The sequence below is a fragment of the Thermobia domestica genome, chromosome 15 (genome assembly GCF_964235325.1).
Source record: "Thermobia domestica chromosome 15, izTheDome1.hap1.1, whole genome shotgun sequence".
NCBI classification, from domain to species: Eukaryota; Metazoa; Arthropoda; class Insecta; order Zygentoma; family Lepismatidae; genus Thermobia; species Thermobia domestica.
This window is the reverse complement of record NC_137468.1, coordinates 4,086,033-4,110,166: the sequence shown is the minus strand read 5'-3', so window position 1 is coordinate 4,110,166 and position 24,134 is coordinate 4,086,033. Positions and strand designations below refer to the sequence as shown.

Sequence of the window (24,134 nt, the reverse complement as noted above, 5' to 3'; positions counted from 1 at the left end):
CTCATGTGCTAGACTTGTTCGTGTATGGATTTTTCCGCACTAAAGAATGTTATAATCAAGCTCAGTAGAAACTTATGTATTTATTATCTTGTGGCAAGGTCAGGTCGATAGGATAAAAGATACAGACTTATCGAACTTTTTTGATTTCGGCACGGGGTTTGTTTAGGAACCCTGCTTAATCCCATCTAAAATAATATCCTAGTCGTGACCCCTCAGGAAAGTCATAACTTGAGTCATAATAATTTACATCAATTAAGCGATTAAGATTAAGCTTTCTTAGACCTGTGGGTGATGAGAGGAATATTAATAACCCGAGGCCTATATCGAAAGTTTAATTGATTTTGCGTTGGAACATGTGGTCCCCAATGCACGCCCATCGAACTACATTGGACTATACATAGATAGTAGCAACAGTACCAACAATAAACCAATGTATGTCCCGTGGAGAACAAAAGCCAATTTCTCTGCTAGGATAGTCCTCACTTCAATCGAACGTGTACTAACTTCGAATGAGGTATTCCCTTTGGGGCAAAGTACTGTTTCGATACATTATAGGCGACAGTATGCATGGCTAGGGAAGAAATACTACAACTGCTGTTGCCAAATATTCAAAATACCAAGAATATTTCGAAAAGCGTTAAATACGCCTTGAAAATAAAAATATTTATTGTCTACCTCTGGCCATAGTATGGGGCCAAGTAAAACTCCACGGTAGTAAACATGATTTGTATAACTTAAAAAGAGATTATCACGATACATGGCTCCTTAAAGCAGAAGTTCTCTGCGAGATGGCAGGGGTTAACGTTCTAAAGGAGGCTGTGATTTTTCAGATGTTGATGCTTTACAATCATATTTGCAAGGATAATATCAAATCGTGATATATGAGGAGCGTGAAAAGTATAATCGGGAATATATAGGTCATTACCCAGGAGAACAAGGAGAAAATAAGATCTTTATCCAATATCAAAGAGGTAACACTGTCGGTCATTTTGAGCCCATTCGTAAAATTAAAAGTTTCCTCAAGGATCGGAAATATTTTCGTTATTGTTTGGAAGGTTATGATGAGAGATACGGTACATACAAGTGTAAAACTTGGTGTACTTTTTGCGAAAATACTCACGAACTTGATTAAACAAAATTAAATGCAATGCATGCAATAGAGTTTGCTGAAGATGTATGTTTTGAGAACCATGTGAAGCGTAATAAAGCGGCTAGATCGGTTTGTGATAATGTAAAGGTCTGCATCGATTGCGGTGTCATCTTTGATAAGAGGTGGCGAAAATCTGATCACGTGTGTGGTGAACATTTCTGTTCAACATGCTGTGCACATGTTGATATAACCCACACATGTTTTATTCGAAGCCAAAGGCCTGTTCATACAAATAGATTCATGTATATCACCTATGATGTAGAGACAATGTTGAAGGCACAGAATGAGCGCGGTAAAAGGGAACACGAAGTTGTACTGCTTTTTGTTGTCATCACGTTTGTCACGCCTGTGTAAGGAAAGGTAACGATGAGCCTTGTAAAACGTTCGGTGACAATGCTGGAAATTGTTCGTTTTCTTTAAGACAATGACGGCCTTTATTAACCACGTGATAGTAAAGCGTCCTGTCTTTCAGAAGATAGTAGCGATCGCCCGTTCCTAAATTCAAATAGTTCTGAATGTTGTACCAATAAATTTGATTTCTTTTCTATACCAATGGCGCAAACATCTATTGAAGCAACTACAAATGCTGAATATCGTCCTATTTCTACAGTAATCTCAGAAGGACCTATTGAATTTGTTATTCCGGGAGAAACAGCGGAATTTGTCATCCTGCATATCTATATCTTTATGTACGTAGTAAAATTACAAAAGCTGACGGTACAACTTTAACTCAAGATGATACTGTTGCACCAGTAAATAATTTCTTATATTCATTATTTAGTGAAATTGATAATTCGTTAATGATAAATTAATTAGTTCTTCATCAGGATCTTATCCATATAGTGCATACATATTAAATTATTCGTATGATGCTTCTGAAACGCATTTATCATGTGCGATGTGGTATAAAGATACTGCAAAATATTTTAATAAATTAGATAATACAAATGCTGGTTTTCAAAAATGTGCTAATAAGGTGAAAAATAGTAAATCTTTTGAAATGTATGGACGTCTTCACACTGATATTGTAAGTTTAGATCGTATGCTTCCCAATAAAGTAAGTTTACGTGTAAAATTACACAGTAGTAAAGAGAATTTTTGCTTAATGTCTCCTGAAAATACAAGTTATAAAGTTGCACTTGATGAAGTAATTCTTCATGTACGACGCATTGATGTAGCTGCAGATTTAGCTATGCAATTAAATACGCGAATGATTTCGGAAACGGCCAAGTTACATCTGACAAGAGTGGAAACAAGATCTTATACTATACCTGCACAAGTAAATTCCTGCAATATTGGTAATATCGTCTTGCGAATTGTTCCTAAAGCCCTGCTTATTGGTTTCATCTCCAACACAGCCTTCAATGGGAAATCACATCTTAATCCCTATGAATTTCGAAACTTTAACGTTAACAAATTGCAAATGCAAGTCAGCTTAAAATAATTTCTTCCAACCCCTTCACCCCTGATTTTGATAACGATTTATTCCTTATAAGTTACTATATTTTGATTTCATGTACTGGTATACATTATCAAACTTGTTCACATACTGTTACTCTTGATGAAGATCCAAAGGTATATGAACTGTATGATTTAATTCTATCTTCAATACCAACATTAGATGACAACATATGGGATGTAATACGCAATTCCCGTGTAAATTAAAAGTATCATTTTCAGAAACTTTAACTGAACCTGTTACATGCATTGTGTATGCACAATTTGATTCCTTAGCACAAGTGGACAAAGATAGAAATATTTATACTGATAATACCTTCTAATTTATTCAGTCGAGTACAATGAGGGTTGTTCTACACTTCTCTGCCTATCACGATAATTGTAAAGGAACTGTAAAGGAACTAGCCATTCTAAATCCTGACGTTCCCTTTCTTCAAAACTGGATTTTTAAACCAGCATTTCCTTTAAATAAGTTAGCCGATCATAAATACAAACAAGTATTTAGGTGAGAATGTGTATGGCATTACCTGGCACGAAGGCGATGTAGAATATTCACATCTTAAGGAAATACTTCAAACATATTGTTCAAGTACTACAACCATAGACACATACAGAATAACTAGAAAGTGTTTTCTTCAAGAAATTCTCCAGAGATGTTACAAATTTAGAAGAAATAAACTGTCCAAAGTATACTGCTTTATGTTTTCACGTTAATAGGTGTGCACATAATAAACATCGATTCGTACAATATAGGAGCAGTGTTCATGAAGCACTGTATAGTGAATATGTGAGTGTATGATTATGTGTAACATGTGAATAATAGTGATAGTTACACACCTACTACGATTAAAAATAATAAAATTCATCATGTGACGAATTGTTAAATGTGTTACTAGCTGATAAAGTGACTGGTGCATGTATTACTGGAGTTTACCCTATAGGGAGACTTCCTGTAACTGTAGAACCTCCTGCTGCACTTGATTAATCTCGATATATATGATTCGACTGGATCGCATTGGGTTGCAGTGTACATCGATGAAAAACATGGCTATTACTTTGATAGTCTTCCTATGGACATTCCCAAGGAAATGAAAAACTTTCTATCAAAAAATACTAAAATATACTTTACGAATAATCATCGATATCAACATGATAATTCTGTATTGTGCGGATATTTCGTTTTATTCTTTTTGCATCATATTACTCGCACTCATTCATTTGAGAAGTGTTTCAAAATGTTTAACAAGAAAAAATTGAAAAAGAATGATATCGTTTATAAACATGTAATCAATTTTTTAAAAAACAGAAAACAAATATTTTTAAAAATTTTTTAATTACATATTTACATTTTTATTTTTATTATATATATAATCTTTTATCATATATACATTTTTTTAAATTTTCAATATTTTTTAAACTTACACCCTGCATTTTATTTTACAATTCCTAAGAAAGAACATTAGAATCTTGATAATGCATTAGTTAATGCTGTTGATCTTTCATATTTTCACCAATAATTCAACTATTGTGCACTACGATATGCATTTCCTGATTCTTTTTACAATATTTACGTGAAAAGTACAATATTCAATAAATGTGTTCCGCATAATTCACTTAATGAAGGGCAATGTTTTGGTTCTAAATCAATGACATTATCTAATGCAAATATTCTCTTAATCCAAAGAGATTTCTCTAAACCTTTACAATAAAAGGCAGAATTCTTTGCACATAATTGATATACAATGTTTCGTATGCGTGATACAGTATATCCAGTTTTGCTATTCCATTTCAAACCGTGTAAATTTAATGTTAACCAATCAATTTCTTTTTGACAACCCAGTGATATTAATTATAATATATTGGTGATTTTACCAAGCAATGGAAATTTACTGTATCATCGCATGAAGTTAAACAAAACTCACAAATGATAAATTTGCTATCAGACATTTTAAAATCTTGAATATCGATTATATACTGATTTTCGCACAGTGAAATTTCATTTGAGTGAGGAATGAAAAACGGTATCACCTGTCCAACAAATTCTGTATTTTTAAAAAATCACAAGTTTTACGCATAAACTATGTAAATAAGATTTCACTATGTTCTAGTCCAAATATTTCAAAAAGTTCTTTAAGTTTTATCAAGAGATAACTACTTTGTTGCAAATGTTCCAGTATTATGAAGATGAGTACAATCGTGAGGAGATTTAACTTGCATTCCATGCATTCAATTAGATTAATGTTACATAGGTATACTTATATAGTTTTTAATACACCATTTAAATTAATATTTTCACCACTACATAACACACATGAAACACTAGAACTATTTGAAAACATTTTTTTAAATCTAGAATGTCCGATTTCCATCTGTCTCTTATGAAAATGTCCATTGATTCCGGGAGATAGTCTGTATCACTTAATAATTCCGCATGCGTTTCATAGATTTTTTCTCTTGTTAATATTCCAATAATATGTGTTCCCATGCAGGTAAAACACATCTTCTTCAACACTAGGACTTGCTATAGTTCTCCAGGCACGGGTTTCCAATGACTTTGAATGCACATTCGTACAATCATGACCAAAATCATTATAGGATCCTTCTCTACATCCGTCGCATATTAATGTATCGTTGAAATCCCATCTTTCAATAGCCTTCTTTATACGTCCGCTTTTTGACTATTACAGCAACAATCTAAACCCCAAAATCGCGATGTTCCTGATAATACAACTGGAGATGACGATGGGGTTCGTGAAATTGTTAGCACTGGTGATTCTGTTGCATCAAAATCATATTCTTCTTCATTTGGCGATGACTCGTATATTTCTGTTTCAGCATCAGATGTTGCTTCAGTGTTAACTTCGCAAGGTTCCTCTGTCTCAAAGGAATGCATGATGTCTCTATATATATTTTTAGCTATAACCCATATTTAAAGTATTTTCATACCCGCAAGATAATCACGTGTTCACCATTCGTGCCGTCAAACATCTTTTCTATTGCCAATTAGCATAGGAGCAAGCTTCAACATGTTCACCTACTACGATCTTAATCTTCTTTGTATTCTCCGCCGACAATATCTTATGTTCACCTGCCGCGGTACCAAACTTGTTTTTATTACTCTGCCGGCATTCTGTGATGCCTCCCCAGCGCTGCGTCGGTCCACTTTTGTATTTGTATTCATGTTTTAACACGTACCTGCAAGGTCATTACCCGACAATGCCATCTTTCACTCCCATCCAAGCGCGAAAACTTCAGTTCGTCTCTTGATTTCACCAGCAAAAGACGTACGAGAACCACGCTCTGTATACGTACTCCGTAAAACGAGCTTTTTTAGTACACTCACACAGTGTACGAGTAATCTTTACGATGAATTAAAAGATACGATTCCTCGAATTAAAAAGTAACGCATGAATAAAGTTTATTCCCTTCCCTCTCTTAATACTTCGAAACAAAGTTTCGCTTGAGTATGTATAACATACGATTTCGGAAAAAATAATATAATCACAACATAGCTGTTCTACGGAGTGTGCTTTAGCATACGATCCAACACATATGCTGAGTTTTGTTTAATGAAAGCGAAAGAATAAAAAAGATACGATAACCTTAAAATAATTAGTTTGATCTCAGCATAGCTGTTCTACAGAGTATGCTATGCATACGAACGAATAAAATAAAATAATATTATTGAATTAAATAAAAAAAATGTCATTTTGATTTTCCCAAGACTATCTTATGCATATTTTAACAACCTTTCTAGAAACTACACCATCTCTCCTAACGGTCAACCTTTCCAGGAACCAGTCTGACCACCTAACGGTCTAGCAATAAATCTTTCCCCTCCTAATAACCTGTCCGACCGCACCTGGCCAACAAACAAGAAATTCGTCACAACAATAAAGTAATTAACAGACAATAGCCCTATTGTTGACGAGAATCTCATCCTATACTACTATAATACATCAAAAAATCCGGAATTATTTAAATTTAATATCCGATAATAAACAAGTTAAGTATATTTTGATACTTAATGTAAACCTACACATACATAAAATATGCAAAATTTGCGATATCGGGAAAAAATTTCACTTTCAATGCTTGACACATTTTAACATATTATGTACCTAATTTCTTGTTTTTATTTCTATTTTTTGGCAATTTCATTCATTGAAAATCTTTTTTACACATATAAGTGTTTCTTTTACTCTAATGCTTGCAATCTGGAAATAAACATGCAACTGTTTTCGCTTTGTACTTAGGTTCTTAGGCCATGTTGTTTAGAAAATAAAATTGCGATCACCATGGCAACGAAAAGGATGTGACGTCATACTATTTCAGTTTATTCTTTTCAGAATAGAACAGGCTTTCAAATGGTACCATTCAGATGTGTCGATCATGTATCTGAGTTGCAAAAATCGCGAAAAAAAAAGGATCTCTTGTTAAAATATATCCTTCTTTCTACCTTTTTGCTCCCTGGCAGTGACGTAACTAAGGGGGAAAACGGGGCTTGTGCCCTGGGCGCTGAATATCCATAAAGCATAAGTTAGTTTCAAAACTACCTTTTGAGGACGTTGTAAAAAACTTTTACAGCCAAAAGAGCTCACAAAGTTAAATTTTAGTTCCAACTTTTTGTGTTTTCATTTTATTTACATCGAGTAAAGAGATTTGTAAGATGTTCCAGTATAATACTCGAGACAATAGCTTGACTGTTTGTTATAATTGAATATTCTATTCTAAAGCAACTAACTGTTGATTCATTCTACACATACGCACATCCAGATATAATTCCAGAAACATCGTGGTTTGCAGTTATTATGATAAGACAATGAAAATATGTCAAACATGCTACTCTCAAATTATTTAGCAATCAAATACTAATTAGTTTGGTGTTTTGTCTTGTACTAAAAATTAAATTATGTACTGTAATTTTTAAATCAAGCTTCAACACTTGAAGAAAAAATGGAATAGGAAAATTACTGTGATCTTAGTATCAGGTATACTCGGGGAGCGTTTTGGTTTGGTTACTCAGCTTTAATGCGAGTTCTCGCCCCGGGCGACAACTAGCCTAGATGCGTCGCTGCCCTCTGGGCCCACCCATTTTAACGCAGAGATCTGAAACAAATCTGAAAAATACTAAGAGGTGCACTGAATGTGTGTGCAAAGTTTCAGTCTAATAGATGTGAAAGTAAGCCCATCAAAGAATAGGAAATAAAACGACGAATAGCATGTGTCTTGAAACAGAAAGGTGCAGTACTTAAGAGTCTTTATCCCGGCGAAATTAAAATACCGCTAATTTTACAGTAATTATGTTATATCTTGAATAAAACATAATTGAAATATGGAACAAGAGCGCCCTAGACAATATTATTTTGCGTGAGATACTGTTATCACAAGTCACCTAGTGGCTTTATGTTTTCAGCTGTTTAGAAACGCAAAAATAAATGCCGATTTTCAAAATGGCTCGAAATCGAAAGCAGATAAGTGAGTCGTGATAACAGTTTCTCATGTAAAATGATATTGTCTACGGCGCTCTTGTTCCACACTTCACTATTTGAAGATATCACATAATTAATGTAAAATTAGCGGTATTTTAATTTCACCGGGATGAAGACTCTTAACACATGGGAATGCGAAAAAGGCTATACCTGTCTCAAGCCAAAGTACGCAATCAGTGCAAGATAAAAACAATTTATCAACGACGCAAGTATTGTTGCTGATATTCCCAATGAAACTGCGATGGGTATGCTAATTTTCGACACTCAGTGCAGGCATTGTTTGGTGTATAAATTAACAGCCAAATTGAGATTATAAATATAACAAGAATTTTAGGAATGATAAAAAAATTGATCAAAAGATTGCGATCTTGGCCAATAGCTGGTTTCTGGATCAGGGGCTACAAAATTGTTGAACTGCCCCTAAGTCGAGTTTTCGTATTTCCACGGAATAAGCACATCATACTCAGTTATCGTATAATACGGGAGTACAAGAAAATTTTTGATTAAAATATATTGGATCTTTTAATCCAAAAATAGTTCTATGTAATGTTATCTTCTGCTAACCATAATAGGATTGCTCCCTCAGCTAACTCTTCCTGCCGCGGTGGCTCAGTGGTAGAGCGTTCACCTCTGGTGCTAGGGGTCTCGGGTTCAAAAACCCTGCTCCCGCCAAATGAACTTTGTGGTGGACAAACACCGTGTGCATGGATTTTCTCGGGGTTCTCCCGTTTCCTCCCACTTTCTTCATTCCACCATTTCATTCATTACTCATCATCACCGTCTCCCTTAGCCTCACCGGCATAACCGTGGGACGTAAAACTCAAAAATTTAATTTCATTTTCTCTTCCTGCATTGAACGATATTGCGCCTTGCTCATGGGCGGAGCTATGGGGGTCGGGCATTACCCCCAACTTTTTGACAAAAAAATAAAAATGCCACCTATAAGATCCTTCAATTCTCATTTGTATTTACCGTGCCTCCCCGCCCAGGAGACAATTCCTTATTCTGCCCATGGCCTCGCTCTCGACCTCGAGCGAAAACAATTGTATTATACTGGATTCATTCAGAAATCTGATCATCTGTATTCCGGTACCTTCGAATTTTCGGCATGGAGTTTGAGGTGCAGTTTCAAACTTACCGTGTAAGCACGCCATCATTATCTGGAATCACTATTTACGATTTGACTGCGCTATAGTCGATAATCAATTGCTGTATATTGTTTGCATCAGCTAAAAAGCATCGTTTATTCACTGAATATTCTTTCTTCTCTATATTCTGTGCTCTTTCTGAATATCCAGTGTTAATTCGCCACTGAAAGTACAAATGCTATCTAATCGAGTCAGGGCAATGCTAAGCTGGAGGGCTCACGCGATAGTGCGATGGTACGTCTGAAGGGAGCAGGCGCACAAGCGACGGTAGGTATGCGCGTAAGTGAGGGTAGTGAAAAGAACTGAGTTTTGGCAATGATACGAATTTCAATGGCGCGCATCATAGTTTCATAGTAGTAAGGCTTCACTTGGAAACATAAGATACAGGGTTCTGTATACCACGTAGAAATATACTGCTGGTAGCAAATAGCATCTAATAGAGTCATCTTTCATATGCTCTCACTAACTTTATCCGTCGTAAAGCACTTGTAATGATTTTACACTACTAACCCTACACTTGTAATCCTTGTATTGGTTTGTATTTAATTCTGTCGCCGGCAGAGAGTGCGTTCGTTATAAACAGAGGCGTCCGTAGAAAATTTCGCAGGGGGATTCAAAAAGATTAGCTTGCTATTATATGATTTTTGTCTTCTTGGAATTCAGATTACACAAACTCCAAGCTCTATAAAGATTAATATATTGCATACATTCCAGGAGATTATTATTATTATTATTATTATTATTATTATTATTATTATTATTATTATTATTATTATTATTATTATTATTATTATTATTAGAAAGATAAAAATCGAAGTAATTGTGGTCTGAAGGATTGAGAAAGATATTTAACCATTTAATGTACTCCCGTATTTTCGAAAAAGAAGTTACGACCTTCTTTCAGGGGCGTCGTTTAGGGGGCAGAGGGCAACTTCCCCTCCCTGAGTTTGAGAAACAGTATACTTTACTCAACTGTCTACTAATATAGTAATAAAACCCGTGTAAATCTTATGTCGGTGGGGGCCTTCCCCTCCCCCAAGCAAAATCTGAAATGATCCAAAATGACACCCCTGCTTCGTTTTAGTAGCATTTCTCCTTTTCTATTACTACAAAACATGAAAATATTATTTATTTTGATGATACTATTATTATTGTAAAACTTCGAAAGACAACAAATACGAAATGAAATTAGATGACAAAATGGATTACATAAAATTAATCTGTATACATTGTACACCATGATTGTACAGACTTCAAAATTTTTGTAGCACAACCTTTCTCAGAGTCCTCTTTTAAAATAAATATTTCTATCTTTCTCTTGTTATTTAACAAGTCAATATGACATATGCACTTCGAGTCAAATGGAAATACGTTTTATTCATATAAGAGCAACATGAACTTTTGTGAACGCTGAACAGAAAATTTAAAAGAAAAAAGTATATATTACTTACCAATAGCAGGAGAGACCACGTTCAGGATTATCACAATAAAGATCACTATCAGTCTGCCAATGTCGTCATATTTCGGGTAACTAAAACCATTTCAAATTTCACTCACACAACTTAATTGTTTACTAAGTTTGATTTGAAGTACGAATTTGTATTATTCATTATAACGAATCACAGTTAATGAAGTACTACTAATGCAGAAATTTTGCATATTTGGGAAGTTTGTTTGATAATGGCTCACATAGCACACGAATTATAATCAATCAATACTTAATATGCGTTACTTTTTGAACAAAAATTGTACACGTCCTGGCTCTTTTCCGAAGGCATCCAATACAGCAGATATAAATTATGATTTGTTCTTTTGCACAGTTTCCCGATGGAGACTCATCATGCATAATCCTGTTAATCGTTCTTCAAACATGGTAGATTTTAACCGTTTTAACACGCCTTAATGTAGTAAAACTTCTTTCAACGGTACAATTTGTAACAGGAAGTGTAATAGAAATTTAAATTGCTTCTTTTATTGTTGGGTAAAATGTAGATTGGTCCATCAAGTTAAAAGAAAAAGAGAGTGAGTTTCTCTAAATTGGCAGAATCCAGATTTCTATGTCACCACAAATCAAACCAGCATTCTGTCTGAGAGATTAAATTTTCTATCTTGTACGTTCGACTTACTTCTTCCATCTTCAGCAAGAACTGACACTTAGAAAGATTTCTCATCTCGGATGGATATAATTGCAAACAGAGAGAAACCTGGACTATTATCCTCAGAAAATCTGTTATTTAGTGACTGTAAAAGAGAATCGATGTATTGCTCTGCGATATGTATGAACAAAAATTGCTCTGCGATAATATTATTCTGTGCAAGTAGAAGGGGATGAAGCACGATGAACTTGTCGAGACGAAGTTCTTGGAAGTGTTAAGTGAATATCAAGTTCTTTCGCTTCACTATTGCACTTTTGGAAAATCGCTTGAAATAGTTTCTTCTGCGTTTACTCTGTGGTTTCTCAATATACCAATCAAATTTACTGTCATTAAGTTCAATTGAATTCCTTGTAAAATTTGCGCCACTGACTCAAGATAGGAAGAATAATTACTGATAATTACCAAAGAAACTATGACGTAGTCGCTAACGCTCTTGCCTTCGGTGCGAGCGGTCCCGGGTTCGATTCCCGGTGGGGTAACTCGGTCGAAAAAGTGTAACAGCTTTTTCAGGTCAGACACCCTGAATGAGGTTTTCCTGGGTTTTCCTCATTCACACCAGGCAAATGCCGAGATGGTACCTAACTTATAGATCCCAGGCCGCTTCTTTCCTTCCCTTTCCCCGGATTGTGTGCTCGCCGAGGGACGTCATCCCTCAAATCGTGAAGGGCTAAATGGCCTTAGATGCCGAAAGGCCAGAAATCCAAATCCTAAATCCAAAGAAACTATGAAACTACCTGTAGATCCTGTACAGAAAAGGCGATAAGCATTGCTTCTTATATGTGAAACAGGATAATTTATAGTTAAGTCTTGAATGCACGCATTAATTGAACGAAGTGTTCAGAAAATATTCTTATACTATTGTATTTAGAAGTCCATCTAATATCTGAAAGGAGTGGGATGCTAGGAAGAAGTTTCCTTCTCAATGGGCTTTCACGTAAGAAAGTAATGATTTCTTTAACAGTGTCGACGGTGTTGCGTATGTCAGAAACGGAACACAATTTGTTAACAACAAGATTTAGCTTATGTGAAGCGCAGTGGTAAAAAAAAACGCTTTTGAACATTTTTTCCTAATAACACTTTGCACTCAATTACTACACGCTGCTATGATAGAACAGCCATCAAAGCCTTTCCAACAAGTTCACATTTAGATAAATCGGTCTCCTCTAAAACCTTTATAACTGTCTTAGCAAGGTATTCGGCATTGAACTAATCTAATGGAATAAATCCGATGAAGTCTTCGCGTATCTTATTTTCACTAGGGTCATAAAATCGAATTCCTATCGATAATTGTTCTATACCCGCAATATCGTCTCGTCTCCCAGCACGCTGTAGTACTTGGAAGACATAATCTTAGGTTTTATATAATTTCGGAATAGAGCAATTGATATAAGCTCATTCTGATATGTACTGATACATACTTGGCGTTTTCAGTGGCAGTCTAAAAGTGCTGTTTTCATAAACCATCTCCAGAATCCACCCTAAATTGGAGAAGATCATAGAAATTACCGGAATTGAAATCCTTCCCTCTCAAAGATAAGTCATGTGTTACACAAAATACAATTGATTCAATAACAGGTGATAGCTTTTTCCTGTTCTCCTCAACTTGTTTCTGAGTTGCTTCGTTTACTTTCTGTTCAACAGGTAAAGTTTTGTTAGTCATAACGTTTGAAAAAGCTTGAACAAGTTCTGTGGATGCGATGTGCCATTCAGAGTTTTCGTGTTAACGAGCCCAGGTAAAAAAGTCATTGTAGTTTTCGAATGGAATTACAATAAAAGACCCCTGAAATCCCCTAATAAAACAATGCCTACATAGCCCTCCCTCAGGCCCGCAACTAGGGTTTCTGTCGCCCGGGGCAAACACACAATTCGGCGCTCCCCCCCCCCCCAGGTTTAGTCGAAAAGTATCGCTTACTTATGGATTGCAACTGTAAATAACATTCTTCATGAAACCAGTTATATCGATTTTTAAGTACTTTAATCAAACTTACTTTAACCACAAAAATATATTATATTCGTTATGTGCTCACAAGTTTTAAGAATAATTTTGTACATACATTTTGTTTTAATGTTGTATGAAGAAATCAAAACAAAATGAACCAGAAAATATCTGCCACATTATACAGTTATTAATTGAAATAACACATTTAGTTTTAATAACCCGAAGAATAATTATGAACATACGCTTTCATATTAAAATAAGAAACTAATACAAAATAAACTAGAAAATATCTAGTACATCATAAAGTTATAATTGAAATAACATTTAGTTCTAATAAACCCAAAAATAATTTTGTACATAAGCTTTCATTTAAAAATATAAAAACAATACAAAATAAACTTGAAAATATCTGGTATATTATAAATAGAGCAACCCAAAAGCATAAAAAGCATAATAGCAATTTAGACATATGGTTGGTACCTTGAACATGGGTGTGGTTGTCTAAGGGTCCAAAAGAATCTAACTTTAAACAATCATAAAGCATAATTTTAGAAAATAAAGCATAATTTAAAATATATAGCATAATTCTTGGAAATTCTATTTAACTGCAAGTTTAACATATACTATATTAATATTTTTAAAAAAATATTTACAATGCAAAATCATTGAGAACATAACAATGCAACAATGAAAAGCTTATTTTTATTTCTGTAAATTTTTCGGTGTAATCCTTTGATGTGGAGAAAAGAAGAAAAGAAAACTTTCCATCAACAATGAAGCACACAAGAACTCCACACTATATTGTTATGTGTACCCAGTGGCGTATTTACGATTTTGTTTCGGGAGGGGCTTTGCTAATTTTCGGGGGGGAGCTTTGCCTGAAAATGTGAAAATTCTGCAAGATATTTCATATAATTTACTATAGTAAGTAAGATTTCGGGGGGGGGCTTAAGCCCGGAAGCCCCCCTAAATACGCCACTGTGTGTACCTCTCGAACTTGAGCACTTTCTGTACTTTTTGTGCATCTTTCTGTATATATGCACCTCTAAGGTGCACACAAGTGATAGAAAAAACTGATTCGAGCAAAGCATATCTCTTTACAGTGCATTAACTAGAAAGTTCATTAAATATGAAAGAAATTGCTTCATAAAATATTAACAAATAGATCAAGATATTTAGATTATTTAATGTATAGTAAATATTATACATTATACACGATTAATGTAAAACAATGATTGAAATTAACAATAAAGCATAATAAAGCATAAGTTGGACTGATAGATAACAATTAAAAATGCCTCGAGAAGCTCTCAAGCAAAACTAATAGATAAAACTTCATACAGCCTTCACTTGCAAAATCTCTTGGTAGGCGTACAAGAAACAATTAAATACACTGAGGCGTATAACTTTTCTTTTCCGCCACAAAACTGCCCTCTAGTTTAAAAACATTACAGCAATTGCGTAACATTACAGGGGGTGCGTCTGAGCTAAACTCTTCAACCACCAGCAAGCAACAAAAATCGGTAACTTTTCGCCCCCGCCCCTATTGATAACAGCGTTTTAAACTTCAGAGCTGTTCTCAATGGAATTATAGAGCTTCTTCGTGGCTAAGCGGTTAGCGTACGCGCCTTTGGCGTGGGAGACCCGGGTTCGATTCCTGGCGGGAGCTCATGTGGTTCGGATTCCATGTTAATCAGTAGGTCCACGTCTCATATAACCTTGCTGCTGAAAGGGACGTTAAACTCAAAATCAACTCAACTCAATAGAATTATACAGACAAACAGCTCCTTGTGGTAGGAAAAGAAAAGGGGGCGGATTCTCTGTGGTCGCCCAAGGGAACAAATGCATGCAATATTAGGTTTTTAATGTATGACATTACACCTATTTAGATGAGACTCTCTCTCCCTCTCTAAAAGAGGTCCCATGGAAAATGCCAAGTAAACTTTTGATTTCTTTTAATCTCTAGAATAAGTTCCTCAAGGGAAAGGGTGCGATTTTTAAAACAATTGATATACTATCTTCTTTCTGGCGCCCCCTCCAACCATGCGCCCGGAGCACGTGCCCCCTCTGCCCCCCCCTAGTTGCGACCCTGCCCTCCCTGTAGCTTTCTGGAGTATGAAAGCCAAGGAAACTGACTAAACCATTTGTATAGAAAAGGACGCTTTCCAGTCACAACATCTTGTTTAAAATTATACGTTTAGCTATGCTGCCATGGAGATACTAGAAGATCATACCTGTCAGTGTTCGACAAACATGCCTGGGAATTTAAATCAACATATTTCCCAATATATTTGGGATCATAGCTAATCACGTCACTTAAAACACTGTCAGAAAATGTGGAATCAAATTTGGGACAGGACTCACTTTGCTGTCATTTGATAACCCCACTTCTCCACTATCACTTAACTCCTCTTTTACTGCAGAAGAAGTATCTTTAGAAAAGGTGGTTTCTTTTAAGAATATATCAATCTTTGTTTGTTTTTTCCTTTTTCTGTCCATTGTCGGAGCAGAGAAAAAGGCTACTACTAGTTTAATTACACGCACAAATTAAAATTGGAAACAGATATCAATAAGCAGTTTCCACAGAGTTAAGAATTCAACTGAACTAACTTGACCTCTTTTACTTGAAACATTGACTAGCTACCACAAATAGAAATTTATAATACCTAACCGGCAAGAGATGGTGTACTTTATTAGCATCCCTTCTTTATCAGTCGAAAATAATATTCCATACAAAGGAAGTTTGGTAGGCAGGTGATTTACCCAATCTTGAAATATGCATTAGCGAGTACTCATTATTCTTGACAAGTAGCAGGTCATAGCTTTATGGGTCTTGCTTTTGAATACGGGTATTGGGAAGAGAGAGGGAAGCAATAAATATCGTCTCTTTCCTTGTTACAACAAAGAAAAAAGAGCGAGCCAGCCCCAAGCCGGCGAACTCATATCCTCCCTTTATTTTTAAAGATGTTCCGTTTTGCGTGCATGTCCTTGCCCTCCTGGAAAGACACAAACAACGCCTTTGTTCGATTTATAGAGGAAACCACCCGCTGAATTCAAATATTTATTTTCAATTATGCACTTGACCCAACCCAACTAACGTGTTTGTAGGGATTTCATATAAGCAATGCAGAGATTGAGAGAGAGAGAGAGAGAGAGAGAGCAATGCATATTTTTAACGATGAGTGTGTCTCCTCCTCTTTCTTCGAAGAAGTTTTGGTCACTTGGGAAGACGGAGTAATGCTACCTGGTTTTCCTGACATTTGACTTGGAAGACCCACCAACAGGTCTAACAGGTCAAAGTAATCTGTTCTTGAGTGCCAAGAAAACAATTTCAAGTTGTTGTCATAATAAGTATTTTACATCTGTGCATCAGGTCGACATATATATATATATATATATATATATATATATATATATATATATAGCACACAAGTGGAAATGTGTAGATAAGATGTTTTATGTATTTAAACAATATGAAGCTCCACTTTTATAAACATCCTTCTTTCTTTAAAAAAAGAACATGCATTTTTATTTGAAACAATTACTTCTTATTTTAGAGATATTAGCCTGTACTCACTAGATTCCAGGGGTGTCGGTCGACTCGTTCGATCCCCGTGCGGACGCCCATGGATACAAATATGCCTTTTTATGGAAAATATTCAATTTTACCTGTTAATTTTCAAAATGTGGTGAGCCGAAATTATAATAGCACCCAAAACGGGTAACAACAAACATAGATAAATTGTAGAGTATGGTTCTAGCTACTGCGATGGCCACTAGGCTCATTATCCCACGGAACCAATTTCAATTCCCGACTGAAACTTTCACTTGTTTGGTTTGATAATTATAAGTTCAAAAGCAGTCGAGAGTGTAAAGTGAAAGAGATCTGAAGCTCTGATACAAATTTGTGGTATTCCCTGATGTTTCTTATTGATTTATCGAAAGTAATTTTTGTCCTGTTTAGTATGTTTAGCACAAGGGGCCCACGTAAAAACACAAAATTTACAGGAGAAATGCATAATGGAAGTACTTAGACGGGTCAATCCATCTGAAGTGGTCCAAAAATGGTAAAAATGGTTGCTCGACCATCTCCGAAAATTATAAAAATTTGAGTGTGACGAACCGTGTGTATGAGAAGGTCAATAATATCATTCACGTTTCCGTATGTGCAAGTGTTCCTAAATAACGGCCATCTTTGTTGTCGGTGGAGTGCCAATTTTTGCATTTGCAAGCGTTTACGAAAATTACAGTTGCTCAGGACATACGAGTCAGACGAATACCAAACAAAAACGAATGTTTAGAGGAGAGACTGAGGTACACGGAGAATTTAAACTTTTGCGTCTAAATAAATATGCAGGGTTGCAAATCAATACATGAAATCACCAGAAAAACTGCAGAAAATTATACTTTTGATGGGACTGTATTTTGGAATGGCACAAAGTGGGGAGTTCATAAGTTTTGTGCTGAATACTATTGCACGTAAAGAGTCTGCAAAAATATCCACGGCTATGATACTACTGGCACCGTAGATTTATAGGGGTCCAAGTTTGAAGTTTGTGATTTTGATGCCATTTTAGGGGCGTAATATCACAGAAGGGCAAAGTGCTAAAAAAAATTGCTGCTTATGTCACAAAATAATTCTGTATGTGAATAGCCTATTGCAAAAAATAATGACCGATATTACATGGGTAAAAACGTGAGGACATGGTAAAAACGCGAAGAAATCACTTGTGTGACGATGGTCGTAGTCCGAAAAAATTTTAATGTTGGGATTATGTTTCGTGCTAGATCTCAAAAACTATGCAGCAATTATGCCCGTTTTGGTTTGTGTTCAGTTGTGCCAAATCTTGTGAGTGGCGCTTGTTTCATCTTTCTAGCTCCATGATCATCAGGGCCGGATTTCCCAATAGGCCCGGTAGGCCCGGGCCTATGGGCGCAAGCTCCCAGGGGCGCAGGGCCAAGAGAAAAAAATTTTAAAAAATCTACAAATAAAAATAAATAGCCACAACTTAACATAATTTTTGAATTGATTTTTAAAAAATCAGGCTAATAAAGCATTCTGATTTTGAAGTTCATTGGAACAAATAATTATTGGTAAAGTTAAAGATAAAATTGCATCGTGGAGTGGTGTTTAAGCAATTAATATATAGGCCTGATATAATTTTTAATGAAGGTTTTTAAGAAAGTAACTTTAACCAGACTAGGGGGCGGAAAAAATTACTGGGCCTAGGGGCGCCAAAATGCTAAATCCGGCCCTGATGATCATTGTTAGGTTAGCTCTCCTTTGCACCCACCAAACCCATCGTCGAACTGGGACGCGGTATTAAGGCACTTAATGTATCAACAAAGTGACATTGAAATCCAATCCAAGTTACGGAAGTTAATATGTTCAAAAGGTTACGGGTACATATATCCTAACCAGTGGCGTAGCAGCTGCCCCCGCAACCCCCGCAGTGCGGGGGGGCCCCGATGTATAGGGGCCCCGAAGTCTTGCGATTAATAAAGTTTTAAAGAAGTAGAACTTCCACCTTACTTGTGTCGGCTTGACAAGTGGGGCCCCTTCTCTATACTTTGCGGGGGGCCCGCAAAAGTGTGCTACGCCGCTGATCCTAACTATATATAAAACTACAGGAAGTGACATAAAATAAAGGGGTACTTCCGGTTGACGGGAAAGTTGAAATTTAGCATAACTGTAGCTTTCAAGTACTAACCAATAGGAAAATTGCCAAAAGTGAATATTTTTAATTTTTAGGAAGTTTAAGGTGGATAAAGAAATTCTCTATGTTACTTAAATTTGAACTTTTTTGAACTTATAATACAGTGAAACCTACCTTAACGGACACCTCTATAATACGGAGACATTTTTTGTCCGGGCAAAAATATATGTTCCCTTATGAAACAAAACCCTCCCTTTTACGGACACTCTCAGATACGGACGTGAACAGTCTTTTTTCCCCATAGACATTTCAATAACCTCTTCATAACGGAAAGAAATTATTCTCGGTTCTGCGATATATTATTCCTCACAAGCGTATCCATCACGAGTATAGACCTGATGAACTATCAAACAGAACAGCTTCAAGCTGAACTTGAAATTATTCTTTTTTTCTGCCCCCTAAGAATTGCTTTCTGGTTGAAATCCTAAAAACTCTTCAATACCTTCATGCAGGGTCAGTCGTATGGCCAAGAATTCTATGCGAACTATCTTCCCTTCCCCAACAAATTTAGCCCTTTTGCCTCTGGGCCTTGCATCTTTCCCGACAATTTCATAGATAACAAAACAAATGTTGTTTTAAAATAACATTTTCAACGAGCAATGTTTCCTCTCTTACATTTTTGGAAAAGCAACATTTTTTCTTTTACTTATGATACTGGAACAAGTCTGGATTGGAGTTTTCCCGACTTTCTTTTCAACTTTCTCTAAGAGGATATTCTTTGTGATTGGGGCTGGGTCAATAAATATACGCACTTCCATATTCCTTTTCATCCATTCCGCCAACGAAAATACCGCGCCACTACACAAACGCGCGCACACACACACACACACACTCAAACACACACTCACCTACACACATGTTTCTTCCGCAACCGTACTGATTATTCTCAGAGGACACTTGCTAATGAGTTTTATTACACTTGTAGAGGGAAAAAGTACGCCTTTTTCGGTAAACAAAAGAGTTTAACCTATTATTTGGCTCCTAATACATCTTTTGAGAAGGTTCTGAGAATTTTAAATAAATGAAGAGCGCTTACAGGGTGATGACATGTACTTAAGAAAATTAACATACACACATGAACTTTTTGCAGTTCAGTATAAGAATATATTAACACATACCCCCAGCAATAATATTATTTAACAGAAATGAATTTCTCCTTCATCTCTCCCAGTAATTCAAATACGTACTAAATAGAATATTTTCATATTGAATTTTACGTACTCACGCTCACACACGATGTATTTACTCCATATTACAGCACACAATTACCGTTGTGAGAAATTAAATTTCTGTAACCCTTCTGTAACGGACACCTCTCAATAACGGACAAAATTTCATGTCCCATTGGTGTCCGTTATTCAGACGTTTCACTGTATCATATTTTAAGTACTTACAATTGGAATACAAACTTGAAAATGGATATGCTTGTATGTTTCCGTTAGCGTTACTTAAGTAAATCACCAAAAATGAAAAAAGTTCAACCCTAGAGAGGTCTTCCCAATGTTATTTATAGGTGACATCTTCTACACCCCAAAATGTTTAGGCACTTCCGGCAGGATTAGAATGATGAAATTTGGCATGATTGTAGACTTCCGGGAGTAACCCACAGGAAAACTGCCAAAAGTAAATATTTTTAGTTTTTAATGTATTCTTACGTGCTTTAGTCACTCATGTGCTTTCTACGCGTTTTTGCTATGTCCTCACTTTTTTTTTTCTCCGTGTAATATCGGTCATGATTTTTTTTCAATAGTTTATTCACGTACAGGATTACTTTGTGACATAAGCAGCAATTTTCACACTTTGCCCTCCTGTGATATTACACCCCAAAAATGGCATCAAAATCACAAACTTCAAACTTGGACCCCTATAAATCTACGGTGCCAGTAGTATCATAGCCGTGGATATTTCTGCAGACTCTTTACGTGCAATAGTATTCAGAACAAAACTTATGAACCCTTCACTTCGTGTCATTCCAAAATACAGTCCCCTTAAAAGTGTAATTTTCTGTAGTTTTTCTGGTGATTTCATTTATTAATTTGCAACCCTGCATATTTATTAAAACCTGCATATAAAGTTTAAATTCTCCGTGTACCTCAGTCTCTCCTCTAAACATTGGTTTTTGTTTGGCGTTCGTCTGATTCGTACGTCCTGAGCAGCTGTAATTTTCGTAAACGCTTGCTACGGCAAAAATTGGCACTCCACCGATAATAAAGATGGCCGCCATTCAGGAACACTTGTACACTCATGCCCAAAATTATTGTCGCATGCCTATAAATATGTTGTAGAAATATAATTTGATAACTAATTCACCCGGTATTTCTTATAATGTTAGTATGTGTATAATCGGCAAAGACAGATATGTAGGAAATTTCATGTCAAAAGAGCAGTAAATAAACACAATAAAACGAAAATAAAACTTTCTTGTCCATTTAGCAACATATTGTTTTACTCATTCTAGTTTTCGTATTTATAATTATTTTTCTGTGAAATTTACCACAAATATACATTTCCCGATTATACACATAGTATCAGTATTAAAAGTACCCTGCAAAATCATCATCAAATTATATTCTTACAAGAAGACAGATATAGATATGCGACAATCATTTTGGACATGAGTGTACATACGAAAACGTGAAGAACGTTATTGACCTTCTTATACACAAGGTTCATCACACTCAAATTTTTACAATTTTCGGAGATGGTCAAGCAACCACCTCTGGACCACTTCGTATGGATTGACTCAGACGTAACCAAATCTAACCCAACCTAACCTGAACTAACCTAAGCTTACCTAATATTAGTAGAAATAAGGGAAATTCCTTTATTTTTTGGAAAATTATGCTGGACTCCTATACTAACATAATATAAACTAAGCTAAGCTAAACTAAACTAATCTAAGCTAACCTAACCTAAACTAACCTAATGGAAACAGAAATTACCAAATCGTAACATGTTTCGTGGTATGTTTAGTACAAGGGGTCCAGAAGCACGTAAAAAACAAAATTTACAGGAGAAATGAGTGATGCAAGTACTTAGACGTAACATAACGTAACCAAATCTAACCTAACCTAATATAAACTAAGACCTATGTTTAGCAGAATGGAACCAGCTATTTTTTTCTTTAAAAAAACGATTTGGTAATTTCTGTTTCCATTAGGTTAGCTTAGGTTAGTTTAGCTTAGCTTAGCTGAGTTTATATTATGTTAGTAAGGGTCCTGCATAATTTTCCAAAAAATGATAGAATTTCGCTTATTTTTACTAATATTAGGTTAGCTTAGGTTAGTTCAGGTTAGCTTACGTTAGTTTAGGCTTAAGTTTAGAGTTGCCCCTCCAGTCTGAAGGTGCCCTTGGACTTTGCAACATACAAAAAACAATGCTTAAAGTATTAAAAATTGTTACATTTCACATAACTTCAGTACTCCGTGGGCTTCACAAAAATTTAAAAGTTTTTCTTCATTATTTTTGCGCATCCGTTACACCTGTTCGCCATATTCGCCATATTTTACAACTACCATGCTGCTGAAACCTTCCGCGAATGCTTCCGCATCCGGCAAATAGTATACTAATTTTCACATATCTTTTCTCGCATTAAACATAACTCTCCTGCCGAGCTTACATTCCTAAACATCAAATAAAAACTTCAAATTATCATTTCTTACCTCATTTCTCCTGTAAATTTTCCTGATTTTTATAAAAAGCGGAGGGGTAACTCTAAACTTAACCCGCCAAAAGTCATGTTCGTTGCGGGCCAGAGCAGGATGGTAAATTTGGAGGGTTGTGCCGAAGAACTTGGGGAGATAGGCACCTTTGTTGACTAAGATATCTTTATTTTTACTAATCGTATTTCAATCTCTAATGCTACTCACTCAACAACCTATTACAGGTTAACAAATTGCAATCTGCAAACTCTGTATCTGGAAACACCTTAAAATTGCACGTAACATACCAATACAAAAAACACGGATGTCAGAGCAATGCAAATGAAAAATCTTCTAGGGCAGCACATATTTTACTGTTTGGTTATGTGAATATAAAATTATAGTTACTGTTCATTCTTGATGAAATGAGATCTTCCACTTTTTCTCTTCTTCACGTACAGCATTTTGCTCCACGATTTCTTCTCTGATCCTCAAACGAGAATTCCTGTTGAATTGAGGATTTCCAGTTGATTAACGCACTATGATGGGGTCAGGACGTATATATCGGGTGTTTTCTAAAAATGGCGACCACGTTTCACATACCATTATTCTACGAGTCAAAATAAAGCAAAAGAAATATATATATATATATATATATATATATATATATATATATATATATATATATATATATATATATATATATATAGTATATATTTGTATATCTTTCCAGTCCTCGTCTGGAGTCATAACTTGCACTGAGTGGCAACGTCGCAAATAAAGACACATTGATTAGATCTATATATCTATCAAATAGTTATATCGATTCTTTCTATATAGCATCTAAAGTCGATATTGATTGACACTAACATCACTTGTTAGCGTAAATCGATTCAACTGCTTGTTGTATTCGTAGAGTAATGCTAATGGTTCGAAGTTAATCTGCGACGTTGCCACATTGTGAAAGTTTGATTCCCCCTAGCGGCTGAAGGAAGAAGCTTCGAAGAGCATAACATCATATAACATTTACGCTTTATTTTGGCCTGTAGAATAGTGCTCTGTGGCCCGCAGGTGCCATTTTTAAAATACCTGATATTTTAATCACGCTCGATCCTAGGCATAGGAGCTAAATACACTGTTCTGATTGGTTGGAGTTATCCGTTTCTCGCCACGTAGCTTACATATAGCTCAAATCAAACACCAAATGCTGTTGGTGCTTGTAACCGAGCATGCTAACAAGCGAGCTAGTAATAAAAATAGTTTTTCTCATGGGTTCAAAACCGGCCCAAGGAATTTTTAACTTTTCATAACACTTTTTTCATGAAAATAAGATTTCATTAAAATAATATCTACTCATTTGCCCTTGTACACAGGCCCGCAACTAGAAGGGGGCCCAGCCCCCTAAACTTTTCATGGCCCCTCCAGACCTCAAT

At 35.6% G+C, this 24,134-nt stretch overlaps 1 protein-coding gene across 3 annotated transcripts in view; it reads right to left on the bottom strand.

Annotated features, from left to right (window-relative positions):
* The window catches only part of LOC145672040 (uncharacterized), a 168,935-nt gene extending 145,714 nt beyond the window's left edge, over nt 1–23,221 (bottom strand). For 2 of the 3 annotated variants that reach the window (XM_081741247.1, XM_081741248.1), the window contains exon 1: nt 23,010–23,221. In XM_081741247.1, coding sequence (XP_081597373.1) covers nt 23,010–23,069 — 60 coding nt within the window. In that variant the 5' untranslated portion in view covers nt 23,070–23,221. Of the gene's footprint in view, nt 1–22,722 lie in introns of all 3 variants that reach the window. The other variant, XM_081741249.1, reaches the window with a different exon arrangement.
* Between the last annotated feature and the right edge of the window lie 913 nt (nt 23,222–24,134).